Consider the following 18,969-nt stretch of genomic DNA (forward strand, 5'->3'; position numbering starts at 1 on the left):
AGCGCTACCTTTCTCAAGACCTACCTTTCTTCCCAAGGGACCCGTTCTGCCGCGTTCTCCAGGAGCACCGGCGGCACCTCCGCTTCCCTGGAGCAGGAGGAGACGAATCTATCAGTCAACTGGTCAACCGTCCAAGCAAAGTTGTCTCTAAAACCTGACTCTCCCCTGCATGGAGGTCAGAGTCCCCGAGGGGCATGGGACCTGTCCTGCCTGCAAATCCCAAGCACTCAGCTCTGAGCACAGGGCTACAGACTCAAACATAAACCTGCACAAAAACGGCATGTGCAAATTTGAGATACGAGTATTACCTCTCGGTGCCAGTTCTCACAAAGTAACGCATGTTGCAGTTGTTAATGTACCTATCCTAGGTTCCTGACTAGACGACAAGCTCCCAGATTTTATGTGACTGTGTTCTGTGTCCCTTTTCACACCCTCACAATGAGCACCTGGTACGTATGGGTATGTTAAAGCCTGTTAGGTCAATGGATAAACTGATGGATCAAATTAACTCTCAGAACGTGGTGCAGTCTACCCAGCCCAGAAATAACCTAAAATAGATGATGAAAAAGTGCAAATGAATAAATGTTTCTGGAGCTATTGATAAGTATTTGAATAGCTTTGCATCTATACCATCTTAAATTGTTGACTAGTTAGAAGTAAATGTTTTTTTATTTAAAAAAAACTCTAAAATCATGTATTTTTCAGCTTTCTAAGCAAGTTCCTTCCCACTTCCACTGTAAAATCTTTTTGTGCATTTATGTAGCAACATGTTGAGCTTGTTGCCAGTTTATTGGTCATTTTTTGGTAACAAATGATAGGATGCCTCCCTCAGTATCATCTCAGCCATGAGGGAGACCTGACCATGTAGTTTCACGACACCTGATCCTAGCCCAGCGATGGCAGTGTGTCTCTGCTCCTCGTTGCTGAAAGCTGCAACGCAGGTCAACATCCGCAGTCACAGCAAGTTTAAGGAACGTCTTCTGTGCTGAACTCAAGCGTGAGCTTGAGACACTCACTACACAAAACACTTGAGCACCAGGGACTATCTCCAGGGACCTTGCATAATCTAAGAATTTTGGGAGATTTAGATTTTCCACAATTCCATTCTGAGGCACATCCCCTGATTTCCACCCAGGGGCCTACACTTGGAAGGAGCAGAATTGAGACTTAGAGGCCCCTGGAGCACCAAAAAAAAAGAAACTCTTACTTCCTTGGGGTGAAGTAGCCAGTCACTGCATGGCCTGAGGTTAAATCCAGGGTCTGTGTTGCCAAAGAGGAGAGCTAATGGGAGGTCTGTCTACAATAGCATCACCCAAGAAACGCTCAGCCTGCTTGGCAGGTGCCCTCTGTTCAGCTAGAGAGGGGAGTGGTATTAGGACAGGCTTACCCGAGGTCCAGAGATGCCTTGTTCTCCTATCAGGCCTGGAGGACCAGCAGGACCGGGTGGGCCCTGGGGAAGGAAAAGGCCATTGTGAGTGCTAATGAGAAGCCTCTGCATGACATCTGCCCATTCCACAGGGCTTGGAGCCTCACTTCTGCCGGCCAGAAAAGGCCTCCAAAACCCACATTTCTCCTATCTTAGCTGCAGTAGCAGCTGCCTCAATCCAGAACGTGAATAGGCAAGTTGGCTTAAAATGTATACAAGCAGCAAGCATTCAAACAGAAACCCGTACAAGAATCTTCACAGAAGCATCACTCATGATCTCCAGAAGGTGGAAGTGACCCAAACGTCCATCAGCCAATGAGTAGATGAACAAAGTGTGCTGTGGCCACACAACAGAGCATGCATCCCTCCACCGTGAAGAGGAATGAAGCACTTATACACGCTGCAATGCAGATGAATCTCAAGAATGCGATGCTCCATCAAGCCACACACACAAAGCCGCCTAGTAAATGATTCCATTTATACAAAATGTCCAGAGCAGGCAAATCCATAAAGGTAGAGAGATTCGCAGTTTCCAGGGACTAGGGGTGGGGGGCAGTGGGGAGTGACTGCTCATGGCTACGGGATCTCCTTCGAGACTGTTTTGAACCTGGACAGAGGCGATGGTTGCACAGCATTGTGGAAGTACTAAATCCCACTGGATTGTTCACTTTAAAATGGGTAACTTTCTGTGATATAAATGCCACCTAATCATTTTTAAACAGAACTTATCAGGGTATTTGGGAAAATACAGAGGGCACACAGTCACACAAGGAGGCACTCACCTGCGCGCCTCTTGTCCCCTGCTCTCCCTCGAAGCCCGGCTGGCCTGGACCGCCCTTGTTGCCCTTTGAAATAAGAGAAGATGCAGGGAGGAGTCAGGATGGTTCCTGTCAACGTCAGCTCTTTGCTCTACAGTCATTTCTGGGCCAGGGATTTGGAAAGCAACCAGGGAAAACTCAGCTCTTCCAGGGGTTACAGATGATCAAAGTGGTAACCCCAGGGCGAGACACTTGAACACAGGAGCCAGCTGTCTCCCTGCACTTCCACAATTGCTTCTCACTCCTGCCTCGCCTCTCCTTGGACAGCTTTGTGAAACAAGGGTCATTAAGACCTGAAGCAGAGGACCGAGACCCCAGGAAGCTGCAGGTTGCTGACGGCCAGATAAGTGGGCATGTTCTGGAAGAGACGCCCGCCCGGGCTCTACCGCCTCAATCGTGTTTCCTGCGCTTAGACCCCAAGTCCCCACTGGGTGCCATTTTCTCTAGACTCTGCAGATGAGGCTAAGTTTAAGGAGATGGCCAAAAGAGCCCCGGGAGCTGTGACAGCTCAAGGAGGACAAAAGAAAAATAAATCTCAGAACCCCAAAATTACTAAGCCAAAGAAAAAGTCAAGCTGGGACCTGCATTGGACAGAACTGCCTCCATTCTATTCCTAATAAGACAGCTACAAAGTTTTTTTGTTCTTTTTTTTTTTTTAAGCTACATACCTCCCTCACAATCTGCCCCCAGAGAAATTCCCTGTGGACAAGGGACAGACAGAACTGAAAGTCATCCCTCTGCTCACGGAAGACAAAGACATATCCAATTGCTTCCTCAGCCCTATGTTTCACCAAGCCTAACTAAGGCATAGGTGACTGTTCCTGTAAACTGTGTATTCAGTGAAAGGCTAATCAGAGACTCAAAAGAATGCAACCTTTTGTCTCTTATCTACCTATGACCTGGAAGCTCCCTCCCCTGCCTTGAGTTGCCCCACCTTTCTGGACTGAACCACTTACATCTCACACGTACTGATTCATGTCTCATGTCTCCCGACATGAGCTGTGCCCCAACACCTTGGCCACGTGTCATCAGGACCTCCCAAGGCTGTGTCACCTTGGCAAAATAAACTTTCTACATTGAGATCTGTCTCCAAAGCTTTGGGTTCACAGGAGAGAGTATTTTTTTATTCCTGGACTAAGCTGCATCTGGGCTGTTTGAAGAGAGTCTCCCGAGGGCGCTCCATGAGGCTCACCTTAGCTCCAGGGGGTCCCCTTCGGCCAAAGCCACCCTGTGGAAGAAAAAATCCCACAAACTGTAAAGGGGAGCATGGGAGGAGGCTGGGCATGGGGCCTGGGGCTCTTTCAGACTTCACCCTCTTATTCCTCGGTTGCTCAGGGGACCTTCCCAAGCACCCCATTGTGCCAAGAACCAGAAACCACGCCTCATCAGCCCTAGGGAAACTTGCACACAGACACCCTTCCTCCACCTTTGTCCGGGTGCAGTTTCGCTTCCTTGCTGCGCCTGTTAATCACCCAATGGAAGTTTTGAGAATTACTGCAGACCTGCCAAGCAAAATAATGACTCCTTTTGGCTGCACGATCCCAGCCAGTTTCAAATGAGGAATGTGAAAAGGGAATGTCAACCTGTCTATTTTTCTTCCATTTTCCCAACCGTAGTGAGAAGTCATGAAATACATTAATTATAATGGAAGGGAGTCCCAAGTTCTCCAAGTGATCCTTGCCAAACACAACACACACTTGGTTAAGTAAAGCATCTGAAGTGCACACACGTGCACCTAAAAGTCCAGTACTTAGGTAGGGCTCACAACTTGGCAACATCTCCCTGGATGCTCCAGAGGTGACCTTAATTTCCATCATGTGGGCTTACTGCACAAGTCATCCATGAATTTCCACCTCAAAATTGTTTCCTCGGCAGTGGAAAGGTTTGGGGTGGGACTACATGAATGTCCTGGGCTGTCTCATGTTGCAAAGACTGTGACGGACTAGCTCTGTTGTGGGGCTCGGCCACCTGCTATACCAACCTAAGAACCTCACTCTTCCTTCCAATGGACCAGCCCAGTGATCTGAGGTGATCAGTTTGCCATTATTTGCTGTAGTGCCACCTGCTTCAATGGAAGATCTTGGCCACCTGCCAAGGAAAATTTGAAGGAAGGGGACACTCTTCTCCTCCACAAAGCAACAGTCTGCCCCGGCCCCTCCCAAAAGAGACATCCTAGAGTTCCGTGGGAGCCCACCAGCACTCAGTGATACATTGCTCAGGCCGGAGGCCACCTGCGGAGACGCTAAACGGGGGATGTAGGCATGCCAAAGCCCAGTGGGAGGGACACATTTCCGCTTGGCCTGAGCCTGGCACTGTGGTCCTAAGGGAAGGGATAGCAGGCCATTAGGCCAGTCCTTACCCTGCCACAAAAGGCAGAACCGAGTCCATAAGATCCTGTGATTGTAACCGAATTCAAATTCAGTTTCTACCTTGTGTGTAGAATTTATATTAATCTCATGAACTACTCAATTTTAAATCATTTCATGAAACCAAGTTTTAATTCTGCTTACACACCGAGTTGTAATAGCCCAGTGTAACATTTGATGAGCATTTCTTCTTTTTCATTATATAGCATTACTCAAAAATAACACTCACTTCCAAGCAGTTGATCCAGGTCTTTAAAATGTATTAAAAATAAGTAAATAGATAGTGCTCAAACTTTTAAAAATTGAATTTTCAAAATTTCTATTTTCTTCTGAATTTTCTTTCTTTTTCTTTCTTTCTTTTTTTTTTTTTTTTTTTTTTTGAGATGGAGCCTTGAACTGTTGCCCAGGCTGGAGTGCAGTGGTGCGATCTCAGCTCACTGCAACCTCCACTTCCCGGGTTCAAGTGATTCTCCCACCTCAGTCTCCCGAGTACCTGGGATTACAGATGCATGCCACCACACTCGACTAATTTTTGTATTTTTAGTAGAGAAGGATTTCACCATGTTGGCCAGACTGGTCTTGAACTCCTCACCTTGTGTTCCACCCACCTCCGCCTGCCAAAGTGCTGGGATTACAAGCATGAGCCACCATGCCCAGCCTCTTCTGAATCTTCAAAGCAAAATGATGCCCATAGTCCTTTATTTGATTTTGATGAGTCGCTCCTTTCGAAAGCCCCTCACCCCAGCGTACTCTACTGGCCCTAGTGCTGTGGCCGAACGTGCTGCTGCCCCTTGGGACATGGCTGAGGGCCCAGTTCTCAGCACCAAGCCCCAGTTTGCAGCCTTCGTGCTCTGTTCATTTCTGAGCAGATACCTCTCCTAGGCACCCACCAGCATCCTGAACAACTTCTGAGGGTTAACAAACTTCTACACCACTGCCTCCCTGAGCAGGGGTCTTCTCCCAGCTACAAGGCACATGATGTCTCTGCCCGGGGACCCTAGAAACTTTTGGATGGCTTCAGAAAGATCATTCACATCACTCTGACTTTAGCATTTCTTCAACGAGACTGAGGGTTAGGCATATAAGGAACTACTCTGCTACAGACATTTCTGAAATGTCTTGAAATTGCAAGATGCAACACACCAGAAAAGAAACAAATCTCCTTTTGTTATTTCACTTATGGCAGCACAAAAAAACCCACAGATAATTACAAAAACAACAAATCTACAACCCCCCCACCCCAGTATTAGTATTTCCATTTGGGTTTCTTAAGTATTTAGTTGGATCAAACCCAGCCAGATATCTGAAAGCAGCAAATATATTATTTTTAAAAGCATCTGTTCAGTATGATTTTGGGGAGAGCAAAGATTAGGGAGAGAGAAAAGATGAAGCACCAAGTAAATTATAGAATGAAAATAGATTGGAGAACAACTGTTCCAGAAGTCCTTTTACATTCCCTCGGTGAAGAGCTGCGGAGTAACTGTGCACAGGTAATGTCGGGCAGATCTTATGACACTAAGTAACACCACAGAGCCCCCCTCAAAGGCCGAAAGGCACTCACATTCTTCCCAGTTTCTCCAGGTCCTCCGGGTACTCCATCTATCCCTGGGACACCCTGGTGTGGGGAAAATTAGCATGAGATTCTCATCTGCAGAGAAGAATGCTGCACAAGACATTGCAGGGAAAGGGGCCGATTCACACAGGAAGCGCTTGTCTGCAGGAGGGCAGGTGCACACTTTGCAGGATGCACTGGACTTCAGTACGCTCCCACCTCTACAAGCCTTTGGCTTAACAAGCACCTTCTGTAAATATCTAAGGTGCACAGATTCTTCTGAGAAGCCCCATTTGGCAAGGGTCGCTCTGGTTCGCCACAGAGACTCCCTTCACGGGGACTCTGCTCCTAATCTTAGACTACTCTGCAGTGTTAAAGGCCACGTCTTCGGCCTCTGTGGCTGCTGATGGGCTGAGGAGCGTGTCCTTTCTCTGGCCCTCAGCACAGCAAGAGTCTAGGGATGTGCGGCGCCTTACCACGGGGCCAATGTCACCGGTTTCTCCTTTGGGTCCTCTCTGCTGGCTGTCTTGTCCTGGGTTACCCTGAAAATGGCATGGGAAAGGGAAATGAGCCACATACACAAGGAAAGCTGCTGCCACTGAACTGGATGGTCAGGGAAATAGTAGCAAGGACCTGCATGCAAGGCTCCAAGGACAAGCCGTTCAGCCACGGCCCATCCAGGTAACATCCATGCAGCTCCTCCAGAACCCAATCACAGGATCAGCAAGGCACTCTTAGCCTCAAACAATGGGGCAATGGTTCTTCCCCAGGCAGGAGGACACCCCAGGCTCACTCTTGCTTATCCTTGGCCACAGAGGCAGGATGGGCTGGAGGAGGAGGCTAGTTTGTAGTGGTCATTTGCTTAAAGGTTTTACAGAGCCACAAAATGAGAAAAGCTGCAAACTTCTCTCTTTTCTAAAAGCAAATTTAAAGCGCCCTGATACCACATTTTTGGAAACCTCAGATCTTTGTATAACTGAACTTGCAGATGACTATCTTGTTAGCAAGAGAACGAACACATCTCCCGAAACCCCAAAATTGCAAGGAAAGAATATTTTATCAACACATATTAAAACAATTTCAAAAGCAGTATTCTTCCTTTCATCCCACTCTCCCCACAACGCTCTTCCTCAGCCTCGGGTCTGAAATCGTCAGTAAAGAAATCGTTACCGGGTCCCCTCGAATCCCAGCGTCTCCTCTTTCTCCTTTCTCTCCTCGAGGTCCTTTATCACCCTAAAGAAGAAGCACAGGTGGGTGCTAAAAGCCAGAGGTTTCCATTTGTATCTCACCCTACAAATCACATTCTTCAATTCATAAATCATAACTAGAACAGTGCTTACAATGTACTCATTCGCCATGAAGGCAAATTCGCTTCCACATATTTTTTTTATTCATTCAGTTAGTCCATGAATATCTATAGGGGGCTCACTTTGTGCCAGGCACTGGAGATTTATTTACAACAAAACAAACTCAGTTTCTGGCCTATGGGACGTGATCTCCAAACAAGAAAATGTACTGTAATGTGTCAGAGCCGAGAGGGGATATCACAGGCGCACCCACCGGGGAAGTCAGGGAAGGCTGTCTGTAGGAAGTGGGCTTGACATATATGAGGATAGGAAATAACTATTCCCTAAATGAAATGTTAATGTTCTTTCCATAATAGCAGCACTGTGGAAATACACCTACCCTTCTTCCAGGATTCCCTTTCTCTCCAGAAGAACCAGGCGATCCTTTGTCTCCCTGCCAAAGACAAGGATTAGAGGTCACATTTGTTGCAATTTCCATCACAGACTGAGTTGTTAGTTTCTGGAACCTTCTGAACCAAAAGCAGTTTGGACTTAGAGTAAAATCACTTACCTCTTCACCGTCCAGACCATCCAGTCCGATTTCCCCGACCTCGCCCTGAGAGGGAATGAGGCAGACAGGTAAGTCTAGAAGGCTATTCTGGCAAAGGAAAAAGTGAGAAATACCGGGAGAGGGGAGCGTTTTCCATTTATGAAACAAAACCAAGCTTGCGTACCTTCTCTCCTGGGAATCCCCGAGAGCCCTGGAAGGCAAGAGGACAGGGGAAGCATTAGCTCTTCCTGCAGGGCTGGCCCCCCAGGGAGAAGAGGCCAAGGGCTGTTCCCCCACTCCACCCCATCTGAATGCTGCAGTGTCTGAAAATTTAATATTAGAATTCCACCCCTTTGGATTCCTCTCTCACCACCACGTGCGGTATTTTAAACCTAAAACCGGAACTGAATGCTTGGGTGGTCTTGGCTCCTTGGGGGATGGGGAGGCAAAACCCAGGGCAAGGAGCTGACTTTCCAGGCAGAGGCTGACTTTACAACTCTGCAGCCCTTCCCTTCAGCACCTGCCTTCAAACTTCAGCAAACAGAGAAGCAAGTTCACCAGCCTTCAACCCAGCTGCCATCCTCCCACTCCACTCCCTTCCCCGGCTGCTCCCACGGTTCAAGGCGAGGGCCACGGGCACCAGCCTCCCCTTCACCCTGGACCATGTTCTTTCCTCGTGAGCATTTCCTGACTGCTTCATGTTTCCATAGGAAACTATTTCTCCATTCTCAGACTCCCCACCAGCTGCAGCCCCTGCTCCTGAACCCACCCCGCTCAGAACTGCCTTCCGATGAGAGGTCACAGGCTGCTGAATGTCGAGGTCAAGAAGCCTGGGCCAGTGGCCTCCCTCCCTGGCAGCATCTGAAGAAACTGCGAGTCACCTGACCCCTCCACACACTAGCACACCCATCACCCACCACTCACCTTTATCCCTCTCTGGCCTGGGCAGCCCTGGAAACCTTGAGTGCCGTTCACACCAGGCGGACCTCGCTCACCCTGTCACGAGAAACAAAGGCATTTTGCAAGTTGGGGCCCCTCATCACCCTGTCTCTGCCGGGCTTGCAGCAGTGTGAAGAGCACTGTGAACAGCACGCAGCAGAAAGCAGATTTCACCATGGGAAACACTCATTGAGGCTACATGAGCCAGGGAACCTCTTGGGCCCCTGCATGAGGCCTGGCCTGGAACCTGCAGGTCCCCTGAAGGGAATGAGATCTGAGACGGTAGCAGGGCAGACAGCACTGCCCGGTGGGCTGAGGGTGGGTGAGTCCCAGCACTATGTCCTTGTGGGTGCTGAATCCCAGGAAGATCCACTGGCCTGACAGCCTCTCCAGGTGATGCTTGGTCCCCAGTTCTCTGGCTGAGCCCTGCTGGGCTGGGCCGTGGTGACTGCACTGCTCTTCGTGAGCCCATCTGTCCCCTCTATCCCAGGGCTGGACCTTAATCTAGTGTCCCAAAGCCCCTCAGACAGGCATCTGTCCCAGGCATTGCTCCCATGGACCCTGCCACTGGGGTCTGTCCATCCCCAAGACCCTCAGACACTGATGATCTGATCCAGCAGCATTCCCTCTGGGGACTGCCCTTAACAGGGTGACCCCTGCAGCCCTGGTGAGTTTTTGTGCTGTGCCTCTGCCCCAGCTCACTCCCATCTCTGCTTGCATGTCTTAATCTAGTAGACACTGGGTGTGCACATTCAGTGGCCCTCTGGCTCAGAAACCAATTAATCCCTCCCTCCGAAATGGCGTAAGAACAAATCCCACGCTTCATGCCCACATTTGTCATACTTGGATTCTCATACTTAGACATCTGGGCAAAGTTGTTAAGAAAATTAGAAATTAATTCTTCTCCCAAAGGGAAAGCCATCAGCCACTGAATAAATGATGAAACCCACAATGCAATCCCAATGGGTAAGGAACAAGGAGGGGGTGAAATTCTAGGGACTAAAACAATTTGTACTTACGGGTCCACCCTCATCACCAGGATAACCTCGGTAGCCATCTTCTCCAGGAAAACCCTGAAACAAAGTGAAACGGGGCCTTCATTAAACCCCGTGGTCTTCTTTGTTCTGGCGTAAGGATCTCTGTGGTCCCACCTTCATTTGGCAGAGCAGCACTGAAATTCAGCATGGCTTTCCCAGTTACTGCTTTTCCCCTCACGACGCAGTGTCATGATTCTCCTTATCAGGATCTCTTAGGCCCCTGCTCTGCCAAGAAAGCCTGTCAGTTCCTGCTGACTCAAGGCAAATGCTACGAGTTCCAGCCGCCATTCGCAGCCGGCTGCTGTCAGGGACACCTCACTTGAATGTTATTTTATGAAATGAAGAACCAAGATGTTAAAGCACAGATTATCCCGTGCAGAAGGAGGACCCCGCCTGAACCATCTTCACTGGGATGGGCCCCGGAACAGCAGCATGTGGGTTTGCCCCTCAGAGCTCCTCCATCTACCATAAAGAATGGTCTCTGGTCTCCTTCATCTCCATGCTCTCCTGTTAGAGAAACTACCCTACCAAAGGAACGTCAGACTTCCGACACCTCATCTCAGTGGCGGGCAAGGATAAAGCCACCGTACCTTTGGCCCGATGCTGCCGATGGGCCCTCGGTCTCCCCTCTGTCCAGAGCACTTGCAGGGAACCCCACAGCAAGCTTTCTCAGCAATGTTGTCCTACAAAAAAGGAGAGAAACCAAACATCCAGATCTCAAGAAACACCCAGCAGAAAATCACAAATATGCTTTAAAGGTCAAAATCGGATGCATGGGGGTCTCATGGTGCGAGATGAAGGCCCTCCAGGTGACATTTGCTAGACGACTGGCCAGCAAAGTCAGGAGGGCCCAGCTCCTGGCAGGCAGGGTATGGGTGGGAAGTCACCAACGGGAAAGGAAAGAACAACCAAAGTGAGATAGATCTTATCCACAATGTCACCTCCGGCTGGACCTTATTTCTAGAAGTTTCCATCATCAAATCTTAACTGTAACTTACATATGTTCCAGTTCCAAAATGCAAAGCCAAGGAAATGGCAGATGGCCAAGACTGAAGGTGGTTCCAAAACAGAAATCCATGACCACCCTTCTTTGGAACCGCGGTGAGAGTCATGGGATATGGTGCCAGGCCAGAAAGAGGCTTCTGGAGCAGCCGTGGTGGGAGCATGCACAAGTGGTCCTGGCCTGGGAGCCACAAGCTTCTCAACTCCAGGTCACACAGAGACCCTCTACATTCTCATCCAATACGGTCCCCGACCTTATGTGGGACAGGGCATGCCTCAAACACATTTCCATCTGCTAAGCTAAAGGTGGCACATGCACTTTCTTACAATGAGCTTCCAAGAGCTTTCACTTTCTCCCATATCCCAGATTTGTGAACTAACTCAATGTACTTCCACCCAATTAAAAAAAAAAAATCCTAATTCTAGCCCTGTGAAGAGGTAGGGAAGAAAGGAAGGAGCAAAGTCTAGTCATCCCATTCTTATAGCCACGGTCCACTCTTGCTACCACCAAAGAACCTCTGAGATCGCAGCGAAGCCCCACACCTCCCAAAAGCTCCACTCCCAGTCCCAACCAGGAAGTCACACCTCCAGATTAGAGAGGCTGGCCCTGGGAGGATTAGGAAGCCTCTGAGGGACGCTTCATTGACTCTAAGGGAAACTAGAGAAAGCAATTAAAGCACTTCTCCACCCAGAAACAGCCTTTCTTTTCCGCATGTTCTTGTTTTTATATTGCAAGATTTTAGATGCGCTTGACATGGTTTCCTGTTTGAGGATGGCCAATCTCAATGGCTTGCATCCCAGCGATGGTGTTAAAAGAGGCTGTTGTTAAGAGAGCAGAGGAAATGCTAAGGCCACAACCTCAGAGCTCCTAGAACCCCCTTCCGGTTTGCTGTTTTTCCAGCGATTTGCTATTTCCATTTCCAGATTCACACGTGTTATGGCAACAAGGAATGAAGTGAATTAAATAAACTTAAATATCCACCAAGGCACCCGTACCCCATTCACCTGGTGATAATTAACTTCATTCTCTAGAAATGCCAAAAATTGTGGTATCTAAACTGGTTTGTGTATACAGACATTAAAAAAACTCACAAGCTGCTCCGCTAGTTCATAATCCAAGTCCAGCAAGTTAAGCCTCAGGGGCCTGTCATACATGAACCCTCGCCCAAACTCCAGGTGCATCAGATTCTCCAAGTTGGCCACTCGTTCAAGGCCCACCAGGATCAAAGCACGGACACCTGCAAAAAAAGATGCCTCACCTAGGCACGTGGGAACGGCAATGTCTTTTTTTTCCTGACTACATTTTCAAAGAAAACTTCAGTGTAAAATTTAGCTTTTAACTTAAATATATTTAATCAAGTTAATTGGCTACTCTGAACAGTTGAAATACTGAAACTTTGGACTCCACTGAATAATAATTTCAGGTATGTCGAGAACTAAACCTATTACTAAAAATATAGGAAGTGGCATCATGAAGTATATTCATGCGTGAATTCTCAAACTCTGGCCTTCTGTAACACGAGCATTCTGTGGGAAGAACTGACATACTAACACCTCCAAAATCAGATCATAGCAGTCTCATCTCCATTGCTTGGGAAAAGCAAGCTAAGAAATAGAACATTCTTATGATAAATTGCACGTCTGTAAATTCTTCTTAAACCTTTGGTGTTGGCATCCACTTTGCGATAGTCAGTGCTACCAAATACCAAAGCAAGTGAGCAGTCAAATATCAGCCATGTCTGGTAACAGGCATGGCTGCTTTCCAGTCACCTTCTGTTTGCTACATCATTGCTTACACTATTTTCTTTGTATTATTATTAAATGTTGAACTGTGATAACTGCAAACCAAAAATAGAGCAATGCATTCTTGTTAGTAATTAATTCCTAGTTTATAGGATGAAGTTAAATGAATCAATACTTCATGATCTTTTGCAAAAGCATCATGCTTTCTGCACATTCTACCACCTGAAGGGTCACAACACAGCAGTAAAGCTGTCTAAGCGCAGAAGGAACTTTTGTTAGCTCCATCCCACAGCTCCAAGTGGGTGACAAAGGGCCACGATGCCAGGAGGAAGAGTCTCCCAAGACACTCTGGTCCCTCGGGGGACTGCATTAACAGAAAAGTCCCTCGGGGGACTGCATTAACAGAAAACCCGCCTCAGCTGGGTTGACTTCTCGTGTTTAGAAAGCCTTGGCACCTACCTTCTTGGCGGAGGTCCTCAGATGCTCTGTGTAAATCAGCCCGATCTCCATCTGCTCCATCAGTGAAATGAATGACCACCTGAAGACAAGAGAGCTGTCAAACCCCACGCAAACTAAAAGGAGCATCACAGACTGCTGATAGAAAACTGAGAGATCTGCTGTCTCAAAGCCTTCATTTTACACTTAAGGAAACTGGAAACTGACGGCCCAAGTTGAGGAATGATTACCCAATGAACGGCCTTTGATATTGCACTGAAAATGCAGTATATTTGAGTGCTTAATTTATTTAAAAAAAAACAAAAAAGACAAGCAGCAATGACAATAAAAACGATTTATCTCATTCTCGTATTTCTAAGATGTCGTTTCTAGAAGTCATGTGCATGTGTGCAAGCATGTGTGTGCATGTGTGTGGGTGTGTGGGTGTGCATGTGTGTGTGTGCATGTGTGTGCACACATATGAGTGCATTTTGCATGTGTGTGGGTATACTGTGTGTGCATGTGTGTGCATCTGTGTGTGAGTGCATGTGTGTGTGTGTGGGATGTGGGTGTACTGTGTGGGTGCATATGTGTGCATGCATGTGTATGCATGTGTGTGCATGCATGTGTGGGTGCATGTGTGTGCATGTGTGTGTGTGCAGGGTGTGTGTGTGCATGTGTGTGCATGCATGCATCTGTGTGCATGTGCATGGGCATATGCATGTGTGCATGTGTGTGTTCATGTATGAGTAAATGTATGTATGCACTGTGCATGCCTGTGCACATGTTTGTGCATGTGTGCGTGCATGTGCTTACATGTGTATGCATGCATGTGTGAATGCATGTGTGTGTGTGTGTTATGGGCTAAATTGTGTCCCCTTGAAATTTGTATGTTAAGTCCTAACCCCAAGTACCAACAGAATGGGACTGTCTTTGGAGACAGGGTCTTTAAAGAGGTTAGTGAGATCATTAGAGTGGACCCTAATCCGGTATGACTGATGTTGTTTTAGGAGATTAGGACACAGACATGCACAGACAGATGGCCATGTGGAGACACAGAGAGAAGACCGCTGCCTACAAGCCAAGCAGAGAGGACTCAGGAGAAACAGCCCTGCCAACACCTTGAGGATGTCAAGTCTCCAAGACTGTGAGAAAATAAATGTCTGTTGCAAAAGCCAGCCAGTCTGTAGTACTTCATGACCATATCCGTAGCAAACTCACATGGTGTGTGTGTCTACACGCTATATAGGTATATATGTACACACATGCATGCACGCACACACACAGAGAAATGTAAGTGGAGAACGCAGCTGACTCATTTAATTGGTAGGACTATAATTAAACATAAATCCATCAAAAATTCAATCACTCAAGTTTAACTACTGATTTCCAGGACTTTTTAAGAGCTCAAGTAAGACTACCACAATAAGGAAGACCGTACATGACATTAGATCAGTTAATAAATAAGGGACTTTTCCATATACGCACTAACAACCCAGTTAAACATGAAGAGGATTTAACTTGGGGGAAGGAGCTTCCTCCTTTACAGTAAAAATCTGGAAGTTGCCTAGGGAGCACCCGAACCAAGGGGGCTCACGGACCTTCACGCTGTCCGGCGAGGACTGTCTGAACTTGTTCTGATAGACCTTCAGCGTGTCCGCCGTGAGGACATAGGGGTGCTGGCTGCGCATGTTCCGGAACTTCTCAAGCATCTCTGGCTGATACTCGTCAAAGTCAAAGGCCTCCACTGGCCCTGAGGGCGTGGTGGCCACCACCGACACGCGCACCGTGGGCGAGCGGCCGCCGCTGCAGCTGACCCTGTGCATCTGGCTAATTCTGTTCAAGATGGCATCCACTTTGGACTCGAAGCCCTTCTGGGCCACAAATACATTCTGGTCTCTGGAACCATCAAACCCCAGAATCACATCCAGATTACAAGCTGGAAAGGAGAAACACAGGTAATGAGCTCTAAGATGAGGCTGGGAAATGAACTCTACTTACACCAGCAACAGCGACAACCCAGGCAGAGGACCAGGGCATCACGCTCAAGTGTAAAATGAGATCCTGTGTGTGCAAGCGTTGAGAAGCAATTCGATCTACCCCTCTCACGGAGAGAAACGAGGATCACTGTTAGATGTCAAATTGTAAGCTATTTTAAAAAGTTGGCTTTTTTGGTGGTGTTAATTAACTTTCGTGTGACGATACACTATCGGTGTTTAGATGTGTCCCAACTTTGTGCTTTAAATTAAAAGCACTTGAAAACCAAATACTCTAATCTCAAATACTTGATCTAATAAATCTATAATTAGATACAGGAATCAATAAATCTGAATTGTTTGAGGGATTTAAGAATAGGAGAGAAAAGTAAATCTTATAAAAGCAAGGTACAATAGACTTCTTCTCTTATCTTGGAAGAACGCCCTATGCTAGTGGTGAGGTGGGTGTCAGGACCAGTCCAGGTGGGTAAAAGTAAACGTGTGAAGCAACTAAATGCCAAAGCACTCCAGAGGTCAGCGCTGGGGACCAGACAGTTACAGAGGCACAAACAGCAACAGGAAAGGGTTGAAAATACCAGTTACCTCTGGCAACGTCGGTCACACCAGGGCACAAGGTTTCGTGCATCGCATCATGCAGAGTTTCCAAAACTTGCTCGCTCAGTTCGGACAGCTCCTGGACGTTGCCCACACGGAACGCCGTGGCACTGTTGGACGCTATCTTTCCGACCTCCTCCGAGTCGATATTCCTCACACCAACGGCAAACACTTTGACCCCCCTCTGGGTGAGGGCCAGGCTCACATGCTGCGCATCTTCCACCGACTTTCCTCCCGTGACCACGAAGGCAATCTGAGGGACGCGCTGCTCCAGGCGGCTGCCCGCCTCGGGCACAAAGTGGTTCACCCGCAGGTGCTCCAGGCCCACCTTGGTGTTGGCGTGTCTGCCCCCTTTGTAGACCACTTTGTTGATGGCATCGATGATCTGCCTCTTGGTGGAGAAGTCCCTCAGGAAGAATTCGTCGGTGGGGTCAGAGTTATACTGGACCAGCCCCACTTGGATGGAGTCGCCGTCTTCATAAACTGTGTCCACGATTTCAGACACAAAACGAAGCACTTCCTGGAAACTGTCCCGCCTGAAGTTGATGGAGCCATCCAACAGGAACACAATGTCTGCTTTCTTCTTCTCTAGAAGTGATCAAAGTGAAAATAAGGAGAGATTGAGTTTCCAGACCCAGAACATAATTACACAAAAGGTAAAATTAAATAACTGAAATAAGACATTTCTAATAAGTTATTCATAGTAAAACCTTCACTCAAATCCATGCCTCTCTAATCTCCAGTTCCTCAATTTGCAGCTCCCAAAAATGCTAAATACAAGATGAGTGAGAAATCATCTAAACAAAAAGGAAAGGAGAAAAATTATTTGATGTCACACTCTGTGAAAACTCAGTGACAGAGAACTTCAGTTATCCCATGCAAAATGGCATTGTGACAAGAATTCAATAGGAACCTGGCTTTGACATCTGTGAGCTCAGGTGTTTTAGGAAATGCCACTAGACACTCCCTCTGTGGTCAAAAATATTAAATGGCACCTGGAAGTGGAGAGAGGTGTGTTAGACGCAGGGCAAGGAAGAACCAGGAGAAACAGATTGGAAAACAGCCTTTGGAGGATGATCTGAGAGCTTTGTGGGAGCCAGCTGAAAATCAGTGGTGTGGGGGGTAATCTCTTGATTATAATCAAGCAATTGAGACTGAAGTACAGAGGAGGAAGAGGAAGTACTAGAGACAGTGTGAGGGATGTGAGATGTGCCACAGGCAGCCTGGAAGGGAGCAGTGAGCTAGGGAAACAGGCATACGGCTCCCTCTTGGAGAACCAACCCTAATGGTTTGCTTCAGATGTCTACATTGTGGCTGCCTGGAGGAGGGGTAAAGAGAAATATGGACTGGTGGAGAGATCTGCTTTGCTCCCGTAGCCCCAAAGGCAAGAACCAGGAGCATGGGGTAGTAGCTGAGGTGGACGGCTGCATGTCCTCCAGGGAAGTGCTCCCTGACTGTCCCTCTGGGGCAAGGAATGAGGGGACCTGGACTATGGTGGGCATCTGGCTGCTGGGCATGGGCCAACTTCAAAGTCACATTTAGTGGAGCATGGACTGGTTGATTTCAAAGATGCCACTCTATTCTGAAAGCCAATGAGTTTGTAATTAATTAACTCTATGCAACATCATAGGACATTTCAATGGGGCTATGATCAGTCTCAGGAGTGACAGAAGATCAATAATATGCTTCCCTCTGCAATTTCAATGGAACTACTTTTCCAGAATTTAATTTCTAATATTATCTGCAGAAACAACCCTGAAAGGGGAAAAGTATTAAAAATGACTACTGATTACTTCTTTAATTAAAAAAAGTTGATGTCACACTCTGTAGTCTCAGGTCACACAGCGCATACCCGGCAGGGAAGGGGGCGGGATGTCCACCCCAGGAGGTGCAGGAGTGGCTGCGGAGGGTCCGAACGAGTTCATGATCCTTTCTTCTATGTTGGGAAGGTCTCTGAACTCTCGCACTGTGAAGACCAGTCTGGGGTCATTGGTGATGGTCTGCAGCTCTGTTCTGTCGATGTTCCGGTCTCCTACCCCTAAACTCACAATTCCCGAGGAACGGATCACCTGGGCGAACCTGGACACGTCGTCCTGGGATTTTCCGCCCAGGACCAGAACCAGGTGTTGGGGCACCCCGTCTTCTATGCGGCTCCCCGCAGACTTAACAAAGAAATTTCTCGCCACAAATTCCAGAGCCTTGCCAGTGTTCAGTGGAGACCCCCCTCTGAGCCTCAGGCGCCGTATGGCCTCCAGCACTGGGACCTGGGATCTGTAGGTCTTCAGGTAGAATTCTGGGAAGACATCATTGCTGAACTGCACAACTCCAACTCTCACTTTACTGGGGCCAATGTTGAGTCTTCGAACAATCCTGATAACAAAATCTCGAATATGTGCAAAGCCCTCGGACCTAACGCCCTCAGAGCTGTCGATCAGAAAGACGATGTCTGCAGCATCGCTCTCAACTGCTGCCGAGCGAAGAAGAAAAAGGGAAACGTTCAGTCTGTAAGTAGGTGTGCACTTTACACCGTAATCTCAATCAACCTTAAAATTATATCCCAAGATGCATGTGTTGTTTGTATCTTGGGCCTTTTGAAATTAGCCATTAAAAATTGGACCTTTTACGTCAAAGCAATTTCTGCTTCTTGAAATATTTGAAGTTATCCAAAAGCCGTCTTTCTGAATTTACTCTATTTAAATTTTGGCATGGTAGTCTGGGTTACTACTGATTTCTAAAATGTAAGCAGCATTTAGAAATCAATCCTGGGCTACCACAATCTACAGAATCATGAACTGTTGCTACCAGAAGAGATCAAGGCCAATGGCATCTACATCTTTGTTGTACAAGAAGAGAAACAGCTGAGGCCAAAGGTCCTCGCCTTGTCCAAGGCCATCACTTAGCAAGTGAGACCCCTGAGAACCCCATCGCCATCCCAGCATGCTGCCCAGGCTCAGCCCATGGGGGCAGGGATCATATTAAGGCCCAATGGGTCACATTAAGGCTCCCCAGGCATTTATGTCCTCGTATTTTTTTTTCTTTTGGCTCACACATCTGTATCATTTACACAAAGTCTTTATTTTCACTATTATTCCTTCTATTTCCTTTTTTCTTTTTTTTTTTTGAGACAGGGTCTCGTTCTGTTTCCCAGGCTGGAGTGCAGTTGCACAATCACAGTTTACTGCAGGCTTGACCTCCAAGGCTCAAGCAATCCTCCCTCCTCATCC

General features: G+C 47.6%; 1 protein-coding gene across 1 annotated transcript in view; it reads right to left on the reverse strand.

The window, feature by feature from the left end:
• Positions 1–18,969, reverse strand: part of COL6A3 (collagen type VI alpha 3 chain) — a 91,561-nt gene that overhangs the window by 28,327 nt on the left and 44,265 nt on the right. Inside the window, exons 10-27 of the mRNA XM_012434148.2 lie at positions 17,598–18,212; positions 15,734–16,333; positions 14,756–15,093; positions 13,179–13,257; positions 12,069–12,214; positions 10,565–10,657; positions 9,957–10,010; positions 8,923–8,994; positions 8,183–8,209; positions 8,020–8,064; positions 7,849–7,902; positions 7,333–7,395; positions 6,639–6,704; positions 6,172–6,225; positions 3,437–3,472; positions 2,209–2,271; positions 1,388–1,450; positions 25–87 (exon numbers count right to left, since the gene is read on the reverse strand). Of these exons, the coding sequence (XP_012289571.2) occupies positions 25–87; positions 1,388–1,450; positions 2,209–2,271; positions 3,437–3,472; positions 6,172–6,225; positions 6,639–6,704; positions 7,333–7,395; positions 7,849–7,902; positions 8,020–8,064; positions 8,183–8,209; positions 8,923–8,994; positions 9,957–10,010; positions 10,565–10,657; positions 12,069–12,214; positions 13,179–13,257; positions 14,756–15,093; positions 15,734–16,333; positions 17,598–18,212 (2,531 nt within the window). The remainder of the gene's footprint in view (positions 1–24; positions 88–1,387; positions 1,451–2,208; positions 2,272–3,436; positions 3,473–6,171; positions 6,226–6,638; positions 6,705–7,332; positions 7,396–7,848; positions 7,903–8,019; positions 8,065–8,182; positions 8,210–8,922; positions 8,995–9,956; positions 10,011–10,564; positions 10,658–12,068; positions 12,215–13,178; positions 13,258–14,755; positions 15,094–15,733; positions 16,334–17,597; positions 18,213–18,969) is intronic.

Source organism: Aotus nancymaae, unplaced genomic scaffold (genome assembly GCF_030222135.1).
Source record: "Aotus nancymaae isolate 86718 unplaced genomic scaffold, 86718_ANA_hifiasm-v0.15.2.pri h1tg000031l, whole genome shotgun sequence".
Classification (NCBI taxonomy): domain Eukaryota; kingdom Metazoa; phylum Chordata; class Mammalia; order Primates; family Aotidae; genus Aotus; species Aotus nancymaae.